The sequence below is a fragment of the Procambarus clarkii genome, chromosome 32 (assembly GCF_040958095.1).
Source record: "Procambarus clarkii isolate CNS0578487 chromosome 32, FALCON_Pclarkii_2.0, whole genome shotgun sequence".
Taxonomy (NCBI): Eukaryota; Metazoa; Arthropoda; class Malacostraca; order Decapoda; family Cambaridae; genus Procambarus; species Procambarus clarkii.
In genome coordinates this window covers 34,665,660-34,686,371 of record NC_091181.1, presented here as the reverse complement: position 1 = coordinate 34,686,371, position 20,712 = coordinate 34,665,660, and the positions used below count along the sequence as shown (strand labels likewise).

Below are 20,712 nucleotides of genomic sequence, written 5' to 3'. Positions count from 1 at the left end.
TCGAGGAAGATGCAGTACACCCAGCTCTACTGATAGAAAATAGGGTTTAGGTTTTAGAGCCTTCAAAATATTCAGTGCTCTTTTATCTAATTTTGGTCACAAACATGAATTTTCTTCCATGAACCATATTGACCTTTGGTTTTCAATTTAATTCCCCCAATGTCTCCTGAAACTACTAGTCGTTTCTTTTTGCCCTTTACCATATTTCTTATTCTCCCATTTCAAAATTAGTTGTATATTCCTGACAGTGGCATGCACACTGTTCCTGCTAACTCATGTAGTAACCAAGGAGAAATTTGAGTTGGGCCCACCACTTTACACAGTCTACTAAAGGTTTTTTTATACCACAATTTCATGCTTTTCCCCCTTCAATACAATATTTCTTCCTCTCTCCAGTGTCTTCTGCTTTGAATTTTAATACAGTATCGTACCTGGGTTTTTTTTCTTAACCTTCCTGATTGTTGAGTTCATGCATTCCTTTTCTCAGCCATAACCGCTTCATGGTATGGCAGTGCAGCAGTGCGTGTTGTCGTTGGAGGTCGCTGCTAAACAATGTGAACAATTTGCATTTACCTAGTTCTAGTACCACATTACAGGTATCCACCACATTTTTTATCTCCTCTCTTTACACTTCTATTTAGTGTACATTTTACGTATATTCCTGTAATTGTTTGTACTTTTCCAGCAACTTGGCTCATAAAAATACATTTGATTCATCAAATTTATTTTACAAAACCTTACAAACCAAGTTCCTTAATTTATACAAATATGTAATAATTACTAGTACAGTACTTGTATTATTGTAAATATTACAATGGCATTTGAATGGTTAATAAAAAAATACTGAAAAATTCTCTTCATTATTAACTGGTATTTTCATCTTTAAAGAAATGATTACATGAAAAGTAAATGATGATTTCTTTCAAAATATTGTCCAATCATAATTAACCATACAAAGCTTCTTGGTCAGAGAAGCAGCTGTTTACCCGAAAACTTACTACCTAACAGAAACAACAGAGATTGTGACTGATGGTGCAGGTGAAATGGAGAAAAGAAAAATGCAGAAAGAATGGAGGGAGAAAATGCAATGGGAGATAGAGATGCCAGGAGGATAAATAGGGGATAAAAAAGGATAAGGAGATATGGGAAAAGGGATATGGAAGATGAAAAGGGGACACGGAAGGGGAGAGTTGGAAAGGGGACTTGGAAGGGGAGAGTTGGAAAGGGGACTTGGAAGGGGAGAGTGGAAAGGGGAAAATGGAAGGGGAGAGAGAGAGAACTCGGAAGGGGATATGTGGAAGGAGAAAGTGGGAAAGAAGGAAAAGAAGAGGGAAAATGAGGAGGAAGAGGGAAAAGAAGGAGGAAGATGGGAGAGAGGGAAGAGGAGGAAGAGGGGGAGAGAGAGGAAGATGGAGATGAAGATAATGAAAGAGTAAGCATGCATTTTTACACCCGTGATTTTAATATCAATAAATTTAGTATATGTATGAATGAAAGTGTGTATGAATGAGCCTGTGCCTGAATACACACACACACACACACAAAATTACCATTTCCTTTCTAGATAGAATCTGCTCGATGACCAACCAAACCCTTCTATGAGGACCAATGCAAGTGGTGGTTGGACAATCACCAGCATGCACACTCCCACCCCAACACTGGTAATCTCCCATCATGCATATTAAACAATATTGGTGGTTCAAACGGAATGTTCGACTGCCTAGCTACAGGTACTTCAGCGCAAGTAAAATGTTCTATTGGGGACAATTTTTAATTTCAATGATCAATGCACACTAAAGATGAATAACACTTATTGTGATGCCATCTCTTTTGCCAAATAGACTAAGCTTTTCTTAACCAATAGATTTACAAATATGGAAAATCTACACACAGTATAAACACATAATCATCTCAAGATAATCATCTTAAGAATGGTAGCAGTCACATCAATTTTGTTTTTTGCAAGAACATTACAGTACTATATGTGAATTAACATGCGACATTTATAAGGCAAACAGATTCTCACTTTATAAACATTCCATCAAAAGCAAAAATAGTCATGTTAAATAATAAATCTTTTTATTAAACATTCCTTAATGTTAATATATTACAAACTTAGGAGTCCAATGAATATAAAAAAAATGCGTAGGTGGACAACAATAGACCAAGTTGCAATATACAAAGCTGGTTTAAATTACTTTTGCACTAATCACAGTTGGCCCAAGTCCTCTGCTTCACCAGTGCTGGAATAATAGCCAGGTAACCGACAGTTTTTAAAGTTTTTTTTCTTCTTAGAAACACATGTTACATTCATACATATTACACACGCACACACACACACTAATCCCGCTATTGTTACTATAAATGCCCAGCATATTTACTTTTGGGTTTCCATTTGGTGGATTTCATCAGAGTGTAATTAATGTATGTGCAGTGTCGCTCGGTGAGGAAGGGAACATAAAAAGCACGGAAAAATCGATGAGATCTGAAATGGAATTCTGAAAATAGTATTGAAGACAAAGATATTATTTACTAAAATTATTACATCACTAATAACTATTTTATATATTATCTACTTTGATATACAGTATATGTGCATGCACCATTTTCTATTTCATGATTCAGCCCGTCCTCCAAAAATGGGGAAGGAATGAATGAATTATCAAGGGAAGGCGCCAAGCCATTATGGCTATATAGCACTTGAAAGGGGTCAGGATAAAGATCTGGGATGGGACGGGGGAAGGAATGGTGTCCAACTACTTGGATGGTCGGGGATTGAATGCCGACCTGCGTGAAGCGAGACCGTCGCTTTATGCGTACTGTTCATAGCAGTCAGGAATTGTACTTATTTTCACTTAGTATTAAACTGTACTGTCAAATATATTGTGAATATTTGAATTTACCTGAAAAGCTGAGTAGAAAACCACAACCTAACCTTCTTAGTGTTTGAAGATAAGCATTTTATTGCTTCTTAATTACAATTAGTACTTAACCTATAGCTATATTGATATTACAGTTTTATAAAACAAATAAAACTAAAATATATCAATAAATTATAAAGTAACTCAGGATATTTTCAAATTTTGTATAAAATCTCTATTGTTTAATAAAACTGAAAAAGAAATTCCTGATATTTAAAACTTATGTATAGCAAATTGAACTTGATAACTTCATCCTAAAATTCTAAGTGTCTTAATCAAAAATGAGGAAAATAAATGGGGAGGTAAATGTAACAGCCCTTAAGTGCAATTATGTACTATGTATGCCAGTAAGGAAATGTACTTATTACACTTAGTATTAAACTGTACTGTCCATTTGGAGGATGGGTTGTAGCATTATACTGTATAATTGCTTAAAATTGGTCAATTTTCATGTTACCGTCTTAAGATATTTCCTTTACCAATTGCATGATATAACTGTCTAATATTAGCAACTTATCCTCAAGGTTATTTACCTGGCAGCATCCATGAACGGTACAGTAAGCAGCACAGTCCACTCCGAAGTGCGTTTTGAGTAACGAGGCTCTCTTGCCGTTTCCTCCTCTCTGTCCAGGTCTACCAGAAAGTGGCAATTGCTCAGTGACACCTGAAAAAATTACAAAATATTTTACACACATTGCATGACTTTCAAATTGGTACTCATACATACCCCAAAATATCGAGCAAAACATGCATACAAATGTATACATTTCTAGATACTGAACTGTATATATATATAAATATATACAGCAGCACATTGGATATATTTATATACTGTACGGGAATACAGTATGTACAAGTACTGTATGCAGAATTCATATTATCTATTTATAATGAACATCAACCAATTTTTCTCTTTCATAGGGTGAGGAAACAAACATATGGAGAAACATAGGGACCATGTTGACTATTCATAACTACTCCCCATTTCTGACACACTAACAAGATCTCTCAACAATCTTCCCCAGACTTCCTTCCCTCTCCTCCTCCTCCACTAATTAAACTAAACAGTAGTATCAGTATCTCATATTTACATAACTAATTTATTTGGTGAAATAGAAGTGGCAAGTAACATATATATAATCAATATATGCCATACTATATTACTTTCAATACTTACATATCTGGATTTCTCCTCAATATTTGCATTATTCATTTTATCAGGAATAATGCTAGTCCCATTGGCTTCTTTGGAATAGGGCTTTGGTAACTGACCTCTGAATTCACTTTCAATGAACTGAAGATTCCAACTGTTGATAAAAAGATTATCATACTAATGTGTTCCAAGTCTTTCAACATCATGCACAGTAAGTATTCAGTACAACACCTGCAAACTAGTATTGAATTTGCTAAACACACATGATCCCAGTCATACAATTTCAATGTGCACGCACAATAACTATCAATGTATTTTCATTAAAGAAATGTTTATACAATAATAAATATGAATAAATAAATAGAAATGTCTTCCTTTGTCCTGGGTCTTGGTTCCTTCAGCCTGCACTGTCTTACTGGGTGACACACTGGACAAAAACCATGAGTGTGCCTAAGGGCTCTCTTGGTTATAAGACTTGGATTACTGGAAAACCCCTTGCCCAGCCACCTCTGGCTGTTGGGGGGAGGTGCTCCGTTTCCTGTGTTCCAACGGCGATGTTCAAGTAGGCTCGCTGTTTGTTGGGCCTGTATCCTTGTTTCCTTATTTCAGCTCTCAGTTTTCTTGCTGGCTTGCTGGGTGCTTTCATTTGCTTTCCTGCTCTTTGCAGGTCGACCGAGTCTGCTGCTTGCAGTACTGACCACTTCTTTGGATTCTTTGACCTGGGCAATTGTGCGGGTTCATGTCTTCTGACTCTCTTGCACCCTCTTCATTTCACCAATCATTCTGTTTGTTGTCTTCCTTTTCATACTAAAAGAGCTCGGTGAAAATACAAAGGGAAGCTCTCCCAGAAATCCAGCATTTAATGTAATAAATCACCTCTTTCCGTTGGGTTGCCTCTGTACACCTACCAGCCTGTTGATAATTTCATGGATCAATGTCCCTACGGCGCAGTCTCTGACCAGGACTTCAGGTTGCAGATCTGATCAACCAGGAGGATCAACCAACTGTATCTCCCAATTCCCACCCTTCCCTTCCTTTGTTGTTCAGGGAGTCTTGCTTGAGCGGTACATAAATTACTGGGGTAGCTGCCCAGGGTCTTCTCACTGAGGCTGCCATCTGGTGGCAAAGGTGTGGCATTAACTAGCAGTTGGACCTAGACAATGTGTACATAGTTTGATATACGGTTACAAATGTTGTCCGAGCAGTTGCTTTTCTGGTGGTTTTCTCTTCAGTACATTACTATGGTTGATCTTGTATTCCTACTCCCTTATGCCTCTATTGAAGAAGCCAGATTTTGGTCCTGCCTCCAGTAGGCCCCTCATGATTTGTCAAGAGCCTGGTGTGATACGTAGGTTTGGAGGACTCCCAGGTGGGTAATTGGTGAGATACAGAGAGGACTCACCAGAAAGAGGTGTTCCATTACAGTTAACACTAGACTTTTACCCCACACAAAAGTGGTCATAGTCCCACTGTCAAGAACCCAGGATCTACTGTATATTGTACGTACCAAATTTACACCTTTATATTTTTTTAATGTTCTCACTGTACAGTGTACATCATGGTCAAAATGCCTTCTAAATACCAAGTAAGGATCTCCTTAGTTTATTGAAAAATTATTTGTCCAGTATAGAATTGTGAATGAAGATTATTAATCTGCAAGATGAGATATAAAAGTACCCATTTTAAGGAAATCTTAGGCTAAAAAGAAATCTATTTGTGAAAATAGGACTTGACAAAACATTGTGTATAGATGAAGCTTACAAGAAGATTAATTAAAACAAAAATACAACATACTGCTAACAAAGAATATCAAAACATACTATACATAGTTAAAAAGTAACATGAAAACATGACATGTCTCACTTTAAGCCAGGAAGAAAAAAAGACGAGGGAAACCTGTGCCACTCCTTGCCCACACACACATTAATGGTGCGGTCTGACGGAAAGCCTTCCTCGGCTGCCAGCCGATTCAACTCCATGAAGGTTTCTAGTGGTGCATGGTATGCTGCAGGACAAATTGAATTGGTACAGTACATAATTTGGGTTAACATGCTATAAAAATAAAAATAAAATGGTAATAGCCATGTGACTTTAAATAAACTGGTGTGTTACTACAACCATTTAATACAACACAAAATTTGTAAACTTTAAAAATGCATAAGAATTGTCCAGGTTTCAGTTTCATGGAATGAAAATTGCGGAAGAATTTCTGTGCTAATTCAGTAAGTATTGCATGTAAACGCTAGTTTAAATTGAAGTTTTAATTTACTGAAAATGAAATTTTGCCAGTAAGGACTTCATAGAATATTGATTTTAGGTCAGTTACAGGTGAATCACCATCATTAATGAAATCTACTACCAAATGGTGTTTCTCTACATCCTTGTCATCACTTTATACTCTTTTCAACTCATTATAGTTCTTAACACACAAAATTATGTGCTTGAAAAAGAAAATATAAAGTGTTAAAACAAAGAAAATTTCCATAAAAAATATATATAAACAGGAAATAGAAGGGAATCATTGAAAAACATTGAAACCAGAAAAAAACCTTGTACAATATATGTTACCTCTATACTGGCCAACAATGCGTGAAACACCAAGTGTGGAAGTGATGATGACAACAGTGAGGGCAAGCCAGTTGGTGTGATTCAAATAGTGCTGGCGCTTTACTGTCAAGAGTAATGACCACAGCTTCTGACAGCAATCTGCAAAATACAAACAGAACAAATAGAAAATATCTGACAGATCATCCATCTCATTTTATCTTAAAAAGCTTCAATCATCACAAAAGACTTAAAGTATCATCCATACAAGAATGAAAGTTGGCAAAGTTTTGTAAGTTCGAAAAAACTGCTCATAAGACAACTCTTCCTACCAACAGTAACAGCACCCGAGAGACAGAAGAGAGGGTACACAGGGAAGAGGAAGCGCTCCTCCTTGTGTGGCTGCAGCATGAAGATGCTCAGCCACAGATACATGGGAGACAGGCTCAACCACAAGGGAAGATACGCACTATTCTTCTTTGGTAGTTGCATCACATATGACATCACGCCCTGTATGTGAAATATTATTAATAAAATGCTGGTAAACAAAAAATTGGTTTCTAAATTGAATCTATAACTGGATGCTTGTATTATTTAACTGCTCATATGTATGCAGATTCTTCCAGATTTAAGCAAATTGCCTTAGGTAAATTTTTTAGATTACTGTACAATATGTACACTCTAGTGTACACTCATCCAATTCTGTATATACTGTACTGCATTTGCATAGTTATACTGTACAGCACTGTACTTCTAAACTACCATTTCTGAAATACATTATGTCAGTCCAGATTTATTTTACCTGACAGCATTTAGCATGCAATACTTAGGCATTCTATCCTGCTCTGCTCCATTTGTGCTTCTATCATTTTACTCATATCCTTAAAAATATTTTTATTGCTTATTTTATTTGTATAGCAACTTTTTCACCCTTTCAGACAATTATTTAATTTTCAGTTCATTAAGATTTCTTCCCTTCTCTAATGTGCAAATTGATTATCTAATTTGAATTTTCAAAATTTTTCCTTTGTAGATGTGCATATATTGGATGTAGTATTGTGTTCCAATCTTGGTAGTGACTTGATTCAAGTATAAAATGTTAGATATATTAAACCCCTGCACTACATAAGATGTTCTCAAGCTTAGTATGGATGCAAATCACAGAACATTCTTGAGATACCTCAACATGTAACAGGTTATTTATAGCAGTCAGGTTATGAAAGATTACTGCATTGCACTCGGTTTCTGTGCTGTTATTGCTTGGTCCACACCTTGGGACATACCTCTTTTTACTTCTACATATGCTTTGAGTAGGTACTCTTTCCCTACAGTCTGGAACCTTGAACAGCACTTCTCTCCAGGCATGGAATCTTGGTCCATGGTCCAAGTCCAGTCTTGGTGCATGGTGGTGGCGGTCATTGCTGACAAGTGCTTCTCTTTCCTGTGGCTCTTGATTCTTTGTTTTCCTGCTAAGGTAAATTGCCTTTTTTGGGTTACTTTTCATGTGTTTTAATAGAGAGAGGTGGCTCAGGGAGTATCTGAGGGACCCAAGCCAAAACAATTTTCGAGATTAACGAAATGTTCTTTTCGGGGTCATGAGATTCTCTCATTCTGACCCTTGTCCTATCTCTTGAGAGGTTGGATGGTTTGGAGTTTAAGTGGATATTCCCAGTTCACATAACCTTTCTATTATGATGACTGCCAGTGTAGCTTTATTCAACAAAAAAGTAATCTGCACTGCGTTAAAAACTGCTATTATCACTTACAGCACTGTACTGTAAGGGGGGGTGTTTGAGGTTTGTGATTTATTCCTTTACTGTATATCATAGCAAATTGGCCATTCAATAGTGGCTTGAGTTAGATTCCGTTCCCTAAAAATGAGAGAGGATCACTTACAGATACCCATCATGGTGGGACTAAAGGTCACAAGAGCCTGGTGGATGTTAAGGAGTCCTGGGTGGACCATAAAGGTTCTGGCTCAGGGAGCATCCAAGGAGCCTTGACTCGGAAATTACAACAAAAGTACTGTATAGCAGAACATTAAGAAAAATTTATCTTGATATCCACCTGTTCATATAATTGGACAAAATTGACAAATTGCTACACAAATAACAAAAATGTTAAGCGCCACAACTGCACTTTTACTAGAAAGATGACTTGTCAAAGGAAACTTTTGAACATTATCTACATTTAAAACTTCTTTAAAAGGCACCATACTTTAGGAACCCAATTACTGTACCTAAAACTAATACTGTCTTTCCTAATTACTGTACAATTTTTGTTTTAACAAACTACAATGTTATGTTTTCTGACGTAAGTTGGCTACACGGTTTAAAATCACATCCACTTCATAAAAGTCCTTTGTCCACATACACTACAGTATTTTACAGGTACTCTCGGTAAAATAAATACAATAGTTATATTTTAACACTTTCGCGCACCGGGGAGTTAACTGTATACTATCTAGTTTAGTTGCCATTTGTTTTGGGCGACCGCGCGGCGACACTAAAATGTTTATAATCTTTTTGGTCTGCTCATCTTAAATACCGGTACACTATTAAACGAATCTGATATCAAGTTACTTACATATACAGGGAGTGAAGCTAGTGCTGCTAAAAATATAATGTTAAAGTTGAGGAAACCATTGAAGATATAGAAAGTCCATGGTTCTGTACCATACAAGTCTGGGCCATGAGAAGTGAAGATGTTGTACACCACAATGTTGAGTGGAGCAATCACTAAACGTCCAAAGTACTGAGAATCGATCTGAATCATGGGTATCTGAAAGAAAACAAAGCATTGCAAAAGAAAAACAGTAACATCCTAGCGATAAGTTATCATTTGCAACCGACTCCATACCAAAATTCTGTGTAAAAATGCTCATGTTGACCAGACCACACACTAGAAGTTGAAAGGACGACGACGTTTCGACTTGAGAATGGTCCAGGACGGACCGAAACGTCGTCGTCCCTTCAACTTCTAGTGTGTGGTCTGGTCAACATACTTCAGCCACGTTATTGTGCCTCATCGCCTGCATAAAAATGCTCATACAGTATTTGTTGTAATATTTATCCCATACATGCATTTTTTTCTTTGCCACTATCTTTAGTAACACCTGTCCATCTACTGCCCGTTGAAACTCTTATATACATCAATGCTAAAAATAATTTGTCACTTTACATCCCACACGACGAAGCATGCAGGTAAGCAAACATCTACAGATTGGCATGTGCCTTTCCAGCCTGCGCACCATGATAAGCCATGGCTCATCTCCCACAAATATAACTAGGTAAGTATGTACAGCTATTGGCTTTATTCAAATGACAAAATTCTGCTCTGTTTTGTGAAAACATGGTCTTAATTTCACTAAGTGATTAGCAAAATAAAGTGAACCTGAAAGGCTACTGAGCCCCAGGTTTTAATTCGTGACTTTGTTATTGTGAATTTGTATAAAATGAATGTTCATTAACAGTTTCTCCTCTGCACTTCAGAAACGCACAGGTTACATATGATACCTGCTTATGCAAGTAATCATACAGTCCATAATGTTGACATACATACCAAAACTGTACCAGCAGAGATGATGCACCATTTGATGAACATCATAACTTGCTTCTTTCGAAACACAATGTCATAAGCAATTGGAATCCTGCAAATATATATCCCATATACATGGGCATATATTAATAGCTGTTCACAAAAGAGGAAGTCACTATTCAATTTCAAAAACTATATTCATAGATGTTTTTGTACATTTCTACTTATACGTTGATAAGCTATACAAGTTATTGAAGCGTAAAATATTTGCAAATGTAAACAAAGTTCATTTCATAGGTGTCAGAAGAGGCAAGACAAAATACCTCATTTGACTTTCATGTGAAGAAATTAATACATCAGTTCAGAAGCTGAAATACTGGAATGGTGAAGGCATTGAAAAAGATACATGCAGAAATGATGAGCTTCAGCGGGGAGAACTGAATGGAATTGGTGTGTAATATTTATTTGAACGCATGGGGAACTGGTACTGTGCTAGATAATTATAAAAAGCAATGACTGAAACTTTATATAAAAATAAAGATGAACTTCTAGGAGAATATGATAGGGGATATATGCAAACTAGAAGTTTTGGTGATGTATGTAAAAAATGTCTGCTAAAAGTGAATGTGGGGAAAAAAGTAAATTACTAGTGGTGGAGAGAGGGAGAGGAGAAAGTTTGTATAGTATGTGAAATAAGTAGTGCTACAGGTTGCAGTTAGCAAAAACAAGATGCAAGGCATTAGAATGAAAAATTAAGAGTTAATACTTTTGAAATGCTCAATTTGAGATACATTTGTAGAGTTAGAAGGATAGAAAGTAAGGAATGAAAATGTTTGGTAAAATGTGGATTACAAGTTTTGGTTAATCGCAGGACTGAGGGGGAATTTATCAAAGTGGTTGGGTCATATTGAGACGCAAGCAGTCTCCGTGGTGTAGTGGTAAGACACTCGCCTGGCGTTCCACGAGCGCTATGTCATGGGTTCGTATCCTGGCCGGGGAGGATTTACTGGGTGCAATTCCTTAACTGTAGCCTCTGTTTAACGCAACACTAAAATGTGTACTTGGATGAAAAAACGATTCTTCGCGGCAGGGGATCGTATTCCAGGGACCATAGGATTAAGGACTTGCCCAAAACGCTACGCGTACTAGTGGCTGTACAAGAATGTAACAACTCTTGTATATATCTCAAAAAAAAAAAAAATAAATAAAATAAAAAGGAATGATTGGATGATAAAAAAAGTAAATTTGAAGAAAGGATGATAAGAAGAAGAACGCTAAGAAAACTGACAGATATTATTAGTAAGTGAGTAGGGATTGGGTGTGAATGCCACTCAAGAAGGTGTAGGGAATAAATGGGAATAAGGTTATGGGAATTAGTTTAAGAGCAAAAGGATGACACTAAGTACAGTAACTCACAGGAGGCACTTTACACTTGACTGTATGAAAAGGGAGGGAAGGGGTGCTCATGTAGATGTAATGCTGGAGTATTACTATTGGGTTTTATGCCATGAGTATGATATAGGGAGGAGGGGGGGGGGGGGGAAGGAGGAAGGAAGGAAACTATTAGGGGAAAGCGCCAAGCTATTACAACTATTTAGCACTGGGAAGGGGTCAGGATAAGGATTTGGGATGGGACAGGGGGAAGGAATGGTGTCCAACCACTTGGACGGTCGGGGATTGAACGCCGACCTGCATGAAGCGAGACCGTCGCTGTACCGTCCAATCCAAGTGGTTGGGCGTAGGGGGGTGGGGGGGAGAAGGGAACAGCTGATGATGTGTTTTTTATTATCTATTATTCTTATATTTACTCTCTTATTTCTTCTGGGATCGTGCCTAACAGTCCATGAAAAAGGAAAATGGGGAATTTGATGTAACGATTAACAGTTATCCATTACTAAACCTTAATTGCCAAAGATAGCATGCAGAAATATGCAATGTAAACCATTTCAGAAATAAATCCAACATACCCTATAGCTCCAGCAAAGGGCCAGCCAAGGAAGGTTGACACGGCTGTAGTAAATATGGCAAGCTCATAAGACTGGTGATACCAAGCTCCCATAGACATCAATGTCATGTACCTAAAACAAACATAAGAGGTTTATTACATTATATATAATTACATGTACAGTTATAAACAGGAAATTAAGTAAATTTTGTGGGGAATTTATTTGACTTACCTGACATGCCAGCTTTCTCACTTTACAAAAGCATAACTCCTGACCTTACTTTGTTACCCGTTTCTTTGTTACACGTTCCTAAAAGTTACTTCTTGATACAGTAATCGGCTGTGACATACCCAAATTTAGATTCTCTCTTCTTTAATATGGAGACTGTGTTCAACTACAGTAAGAGATATACTGGTACTTTACAGTACCAGGCAAGTGAAAAAAATGTACATCACCACTATTACAGAAATATATTTTGAAACTTTTTTCAATGATATTTTCTCTACTATATAAGGTAAAAAAATAGTAAACTTTATATTTTTTTAATATGATCGACTAACAGCAGTGATACTGGGATGGTTCTATTTAAAAGCGTTGGTCCCTGTTCCGAAATTTTAAATATGGGTTCTATCGACTAAATCACACCAGAATTTTAAAGTTTCCACTATTGTATTTTGTATATTGTATGGACTTCTGAGATTGCACTGTTCTGTATGGAATAATAATAGGTTATACATTTTTTCAAATTACAGGTACTAGCAAACTTTTATACAACAATCACGAAAGAAACTCTATACTTCTCCATTTCTACTAAACCCACACTAGAGCATTCTAATACTGTATCTCACAACTTGTGTGAGTATTGTAATTCAGCCATTATTATTCAAATCCTAATACTCATTTGATTCATTGTTCCCAGAATATTTTGCGTGTTAGTGCCTTCGAGGGAAGGTACCACTTGACACGTACACTGCTCCAATTGCTATCTCCAATTTCCTCCTGTGCTCCAATTGTCCTTTGTGACTTTTCACATTTGATTTATTAATATTTTGTAGCCATGCACACCTCGATATAGTACAGTACATTTAAATAGTTGTTTAATCAATGGTTAATCCCCAAACTTTAAATGAAATAAACTACTGTACCTTCTGGTACAGTAGGTTACAGTAATAGGTACTGTACTGTACCTTATACTGTGGTATAATCAAATTATTATAACAGCAAGTTAGGTATCATCTGAGGTGACCTTTACTACATAAGAGAAAAATAGCAAATTAGACGCCTTGATAGGTAATTGCCCTTACTAAACACAGAGAAAACTTACATAGCAAAGCTGGAGGGCAGATATGCTGTTGAGGAAATAAACATGCCAGCAGAAAATACCAAGATGCCCAGTGTCACCCTGCCAACATTTGCTCCAAATTCCTTACATATTCCTCTGAAAAATATAAAACACCAATATGTTACTGATTTTGTTTTTTGTTATGGTTAATACAGTGTGCAGAATGCACCTCTATTGAGCACTACAAACAAAATACATCCCTTTTCCAACAAACAGGAAAAAGGGGAAGTAATGGAATATAAATTGTAATGATTTTTCAATAGAATGCTGAATAATTATGCTTACAGAAGCTGCTGTAAGATAACAAAATGACAATACAATATATACATTAATGCATTATTATTCCTTCACCTCAGTGCATACAAATATTTAAGTGTTAAAACAAATTTGTAAAACAAATTCTACAAGTTACATTACCAGTTGTTGACCAAACCACACACTAGAAAGTGAAGGGACGACGACATTTCAGTCCATCCTGGACCATTCTCAATCGACTTGAGAATGGTCCAGGACAGACCGAAATGTTGTCGTCCCTTCACTTTCTAGTGTGTGGTTTGGTCAACATATTTCAGCCATGTTATTGTGACTCCTCGTCTGCATACATTACCAGTTACATGTATGATTGTGCTGTCTACATGGCCATCAAAGCCAGACTGAGAATCAGAAAATATAACATTCACAATGAGCTTGGCCCCTAATCATTTCAGATTCTGAATGCTAGATTGTGCCTTAAACCACAAGCAAATGCAGTAAAAAAAAACAATTAAAATTATGTAATGTATTTATAAAGATGATGTCATATTGTAATTAAAATAAAAAAGGGTGCTGGGAAAATACAAGCCAATAAAGTACTGTACAGCCCTGTATTTCATAATACTGTACGAAGGTCTCGGTAGTACAGTACAGTTGGGCATGTTCTCGATTCATAATCGGGAATCCCGGGTTCGAATCCCAGGCAAATCAGAAATAGTTGGGCACGTTTCCTTTCATCTAATGCTTCAGTTCACCTAACAGTAAACAGGTATTCAGGAGTTAGTCAACTATCATGGCACTGCTTCCAGGGAAGAGTCAGTATTTCGACCTTGGGGGGAGGGGGGGGGGGGACCTTGATGTAAGCCTAATGTATATACGTGCACAGGCATCCTGTCCCCCCCACCCCCAAAGAAATTATCTTAAAATCAGCAATACCACAATTTAAATTAACATCCCAAAAATGTGGCAAATACAGACAAGATGCTAGCAGAAATTTTAATACAAGACAGTGACAATTATAGACTGAATGTACAAGCTATGCCAACATCCCTATAAAATGGGGAGGCATTGGACGAGTAGGAGAACTAGCATGAAAACATTAAGTGACCTTATTAATATTGAGGAAAACTATACAAGATCTTTTCCTGAATACTGAAATTAATATTATTATTCGAGGCGACAGCAGCTATTTTCATAAAGTACAGTACTGTACTACTTGAAAAAGAGTTATAAACTATATTAATGTAGTTACAAGTACAAGTAATCTTATAAATTACCTGTAAAAGTAGAGTTCACAGCCTGAGCAGCCCAAGGCCAACATGCACCGTATAAAGAAGAATACAAGCATGCGGTTCGATTGCAACAGATTGGAATATATCCAGCCAGGAACTGCATGGATGAGGATGTAGGTGTAGGAGCGGAGGGCATACTGAGGAGCATATTCCCACGTTTGGAATCCTTTTCCATACAACAAGAAGTGTGTCTAGGAGAAAATTGAATTAAATATTATTTATTAAGAATAACACACTACAGAATACAATAAAGCATCAAGAAACTGCTAATATAGATTCCTGAAACTAACTACAAAGAAACTACCTGTTACTCAAGTCCAACTTTAAAAGAAAACTGTTACGAAAGGTACAATCGTGGTATTTATGGGAATAATGTATAGGAAACTGATTCAAGTACAGTATGTAACACTGCAGATATATTCAGTGTATTTTAAATGCATGCTTTTGTTTTACTTACTTTTAATTTTAAATCTCAGTTTAGATTCCTAGCGACTACCTAATAACCAGGTTTCTATAGCCTGCAAGCCAACAATAACAACAGCCTGGCTGAAAAATCCATTTCTGAAGTTACAGTATTAAATTTCCATTTCAGAATTACTAAGTGGTTAATGCAATGTTGTGTGCTTTTGTCCACAACTCTTTATTATCCTCACTTCCTAGCTTTTTGTATATGGTTAGCTCTTAAAACTCCTAATGTTCAAATTCTGTCATATTTGTTCAAGTTGTGGATAGGGATGACTTCCATTACTTTTTTCAGTGCATTCCACTTTTGAGCACTCGCACAGAGCTCGAGAGCTTCCTTCCATTTTTGATTAGTTTGAGTTTATAGCTTTCACTGATGTCCTTGCCTAACTTTTTATTCCATTCAATATCTTGTATGTAGTAATTATATGCAGTATGCTTATTCTCTCCTCAACAGCTGTTAGATAGTACAGTATTCTTAACCAATCCTTATATGCTTAAGTTGTCTTAATCTAAGTAAATTACTAGTCATGTTACAAACCTCTATTTTTCTATCAATAGACAATGCCTTGCTCCCTCTCAAGTGCCCCCCATCCCCCAGGGGCTGGCTACCACACAAACTTTTATTCATTCAAACTCTGACCCCTCCCCCTCCCCTCACTGTTTTTGTATACATATTATTCTGTTTTCCCTTCTAAGATACTGGTTGTCTACCTCTACTGTATGATATTTTCATTTCACCCTTGTACATCCTTCGTGTTAAACCATTTTAGTGACTTATAATATGACCATTATGTTTCACCCACTTGCATAGTCACATTTAATTCCATCAAACCTTTTTCACTTATGCTGCATCCACCATATACTTCCTCACTGGTGTACCCATCCCACATACTTACACTACTGCCCTTATACTTATATTGTACAACAATAGCCCGCACTCTTCAGGTTTTTTGTGGTGCACGAGGTTAAGATTTCCTTTTCGTGTTTGCCTGCTCTTCATATTCTGCTACAGTTACCTTGTTAGTGTGTGCATTTGATAATTGTGTAATTATTGCATAATTTCCTATAGGTGCCATTTCCTCATGGTGTCAATTCCTTCTATCTCCTGTTGACCATTTCTCCACCTTCACTACCTTACAGTACACTTGTTGCAGTTGAAATAACAGCAACATGTCTACCCCACTCCTTGTGTTTGTCAAGGTCTTTCTAGAGCTCTACTGTCCTCAGCTTTTACTCGCCTTATTAGTATTGTAGAGTACAGGTATTTCAATGCTGACACATTGTACTAGAGCACTCCATCAGGTAGGTTATTCTAAAAGTATGGGAACAGCCTTCAATCTGTGCAAACACTACAGACATCCATGTGGTGTAAGCATTTCATTCAAAATTATCTACTACTATAAATTGTAGGTAGTGCATATAGGCAATTGTGACCTTTCTACTGACATCTACTGGATGTGTGGGGAGTGCATGATAGGTCAAAATTTTGTTATGCAGTTGGCTCAACTAACAAACTCTCATTCTGTGTTAGAGCATCAAACACGATGATGTTTAGTTTCTTTAACTTGCCTAGCTTAAATTTTGGGGGTTCAGTTCCTGAACCCATTATTGTACTTTCCTCTATCCTTTTCCACTTCTACTCACACAACAGGTATGGGGGAGCATAATAAATTAACAAAATTAACCATTAAGCAATTTATTAGATCATACATTTTGACACTGAATTTCGTCCAAAAATATGTAACACACTTGTTAGATCATACAATGACAATTTTATACATGTCCTTTTTAAAAATATAAACGTACTACATCTGTATAATATAAAATAATGACTACAAAATTTACTTTTAATTGAAAATCAAGGGACAGTACAGTATAAAGCAGACAAGAATACTTACAGGCTCCCAATAGTTGTACGTTTCATCACAATCGTTAATCAGAGCCCATATGGCAGCACATAGACGGGCTGAGAGTAAGGCTTTGAGGGCTGTGTATGAGCCAGGTGTCCAGGGCTCCACGACACCCACGACATTGGCTCCTGCATGTTCCTTGTTCTGCTTCCTAAAATAAATTATGCAGATTTTTATATAATTATCTAAGTACAGTACTGTATATTTCATTGTAAACATAGAAATGATTTAAAAAAAAGGCAAATTTTTTAAGTCAAATTAAACATATGAATTTTGTTCAATTTTATTAATTTTTCCCGCATATGGTCCTTAGGTTTAGTGCAGCTTTCCAGGTCTTTGCCTATATGATAGAACTAAAACCTAAAGACAAAAGTCTTGAGAGTAAAAGAGAGTAGACTACACTACTGAGAAGAAATTGCTCAAAATTATGAGAGTATCCAGGGAATGTGCAATGTGAGAAAGAAATTGGGAGGGGGTGAAGGGGGTTACGTATGTCAGTTTAAGTAGTGATGCAAGTAGTCAAATGAAAATGTAAAGGCTGAGAAGATATATGTACATACAATACCATCATTAAGGAATAATGGGGGGTATATATATTTTTTTCTTATTGCATACCAAGAAGCAATAAGGAAAAAAAATCGAAACAGATGCAACAGGGTTAGAAATAAACAAACATCAGAAGAGAATCCTAATAAAGCTAAGAAAAATTACATTGCATCTAAGGCCAAGAAACAACCAAAGTTGCTCATTGCTACATTACAAGGAGAATTATAACAAATGACCATGTGACCTGACTAGGCTCAACAGGGAAGAGAACACACAAAATTACAATAAAATTTAAGTACCGTAACTATTGTAAATACAAGGAATTCACAACTGAGCTGGAATAGCTGTGTGTGGTTAAAGAGGAGATAACCCCAGGTGACATGCTGGCAAAATTGAGGTACTGTACAGGTATAAGCAAAAGAGGCAAGGAGGCAAATACAGGTAGCTTATTAGGCGAGATGAAGGCTGTAGGACCGGAAAAAACATTGCCATGGCTGTTTGATGAAGCTTCACTGGTATTCAGGATACCTCTAGCACTGATATTTGCAATTCACTGGCAAGAGTAATGTTACCTAGCAACTGGAAGATGGCCAATTTGATACCAATATACAAGAGAAGGGACAGGAAGGAGGTGCTAAATTGCAATGCCAATGATGACCATACACTACAAAGTACTTGATAAAATAAGACTGATAAAACTAGTGGAACATTTAGACAAAATGAAATTTGTAAACATGCACCAAAATGGCTTTAGGGATAGGAAATGTGCTTAACAAACTGGAGTTCTATGACAAGTTGCTGACATTAAAACTGGGTATTATAAAAAAACATTTAAACTCAAAACACAATTACCAAACTACAGGTAACTAGGTCAGCTACTGGGTCAACAAATTCATCAATTACAATAATTCATTACGCCCATTATTTGTTTAAAGGTTAATTAATTACTCAAACACCAGCTGGCAATTAATTACGAATGGCATAATTACCTGGAACTTACTCGTCGGCCAATGTTTTCAGCAACCTTGTCAGGGACAGGAAGCCTGGAAGGTGTGAGAAGTCTTCGCTAGCAATTTGATAACTGGACTTGATATACTGTACAGTATAACAAAAAATAATTCTTATAAAAGATCTCATTAGTTGCATAATGCAAATTCAGACAGTGAAGTAGTTGCAAATTAATTATTATTATGAATTATTTAAATCATGGCCTGCATAGCCTATAAATTATGCAAGTTAATTTTGTATTATATTATTTAACTTAGCCTTAGTTCCTACACTTCCACAAATAGTACTGTATGTGTACTACTCTATCAGTATGTGTACTGCGAATCAAAACGTAAATAAGAAACGTATCCCACTGGCAAACACAAAGTTTTTTTTTAATTAAAGAGTAACTTGAAAATCAACTGAACTATGTATGAGCCTACAGCCAACCTAAGGATTATGAATGTTAAATACATGGCTCCACAGTGTGCTCTGCCGTCCTGTAGTGAGCCACGAGGTTACCGTAGGCAACCTGACAGCACCTCACACAGTACAGAAAAAAAAATAATTCAAGTTTTCATTAGGTTAAAAATTAAAGAGCAACAATGACATAGAATGGCTATTCTTGGGAACTTTCATAACTCTACTTGGTTCATTGGGATAGTTAATAAGCCTATGGGGGCACTGCACTACTTGGAGTCACACAAACCAATATCATTGCACTGCTACAAAGCGTTATATGACAAAGAGTACTGGGAAGACGGGACACCACGAGCGTAGCTCTCATCCTGTAACTACACTTAGGTAATTACTACATCGTCCTACTTCATACACCTTCTAAGTAAGTAGGGCCTCACATTATATCCACTCCAGAATAACTTAATACACCATCAGTCTGTACCGACACCATTCACAACCCCACGAGTCTCCGTCCATAATCTTCACCATCCTTACCTTTGGTAATCTTAAGGACTTACATTCTTTAAAATGTAAAAATTTCTCAGCTTGGGACATAATTTTTTTGTACCATTAGTTAAAACCTATGATTTGTTAAAATATGACTTGATACATGAAAATAATATTGCCTGAATATCAACAAGACAAAAATGCACTGGCCTTAATGCATGTACTTACAAATAGTCACTATAGCCACTGAAAAATTGGAGTATGCTTACACCAAACAATAGGCCTACACCAAACTAGAGTAGGCCTACACCAAACTAGAGTAGGCCTACACCAAACTAGAGTAGGCCTACACCAAATTAGAGTAAGCCTACAGCAAACTAGAGTAGGCCTACAGCAAACCAAAGAGCCGGCCTGACCCCCATAGCTAGCCCGGCCAGACCCAGCAGCCACGGAGGGGCAAGACTACGCAGAAGGCGGGGATGAAGAGCAACGCCCCTCGGGGCTGGTGCTTACGCTTCTTTACTACTGGCCTGCCGCTTGAGGAGTTCCTTCTCCTTCCTGGTGTGGGGTCCTCCCCGGCTCCTGACGGTGGGCGCCATCACTGCTCACCTCCCTGGCAGGGGCTCGCCGCCATCACTGCTCCTCTTCTACACCTCTACACTCTTATCACGCTTACTACACACTCAATACACTCACTCTTTAACTCCCCCTCAGCCTAACTAGTCATTTATTCTAAAGTAATATACAATTTTATACGCGATTAACATTTAATTTTTAGCATTCATGAACGCTTAAAAAGTTTTGACAGCTGCGGAAAAAGTCGCGATTTGGGGGATAAAGTCAACACATTTTATATTTTACACACAAATTATAATTTTATAAATTTGTATAAATGTTAACGGAGGGTGTAG

The 20,712-nt window shown here is 37.0% G+C and overlaps 1 protein-coding gene across 1 annotated transcript; it reads right to left on the bottom strand.

Moving 5' to 3' along the window:
• Window positions 1-707: 707 nt before the first annotated feature.
• Alg9 (alpha-1,2-mannosyltransferase Alg9) lies at window positions 708-20,711 on the bottom strand. Its single transcript, XM_045744488.2, has 14 exons — window positions 20,315-20,711; window positions 18,898-18,951; window positions 17,351-17,513; window positions 14,973-15,178; window positions 13,426-13,539; window positions 12,123-12,233; window positions 10,180-10,267; window positions 9,205-9,399; window positions 6,951-7,128; window positions 6,643-6,780; window positions 5,938-6,079; window positions 4,099-4,228; window positions 3,455-3,585; window positions 708-2,485 (listed from the first exon to the last, which is right to left on the bottom strand). Exons 1-14 carry the CDS (start codon window positions 20,398-20,400, stop codon window positions 2,359-2,361), a joined length of 1,863 nt encoding a protein of 620 aa, XP_045600444.1. The 5' UTR covers window positions 20,401-20,711; the 3' UTR covers window positions 708-2,358.
• Window position 20,712: the final 1 nt, after the last annotated feature.

What these genes read in the sequence shown, in the direction of transcription:
- Alg9 (XM_045744488.2), bottom strand. Translation starts at nt 20,400, where the DNA reads ATGGCGCCCACCGTCAGGAGCCGGGGAGGACCCCACACCAGGAAGGAG. An exon ending in CGTACAACTATTGGGAGCCT is followed by an intron (nt 15,179 to 17,350) that starts GTAAGTATTCTT and finishes ATTTTCTCCTAG; the next exon opens with ACACACTTCTTGTTGTATGG. An exon ending in TAGCTTCACTCCCTGTATAT is followed by an intron (nt 7,129 to 9,204) that starts GTAAGTAACTTG and finishes TTTCACATACAG; the next exon opens with GGCGTGATGTCATATGTGAT.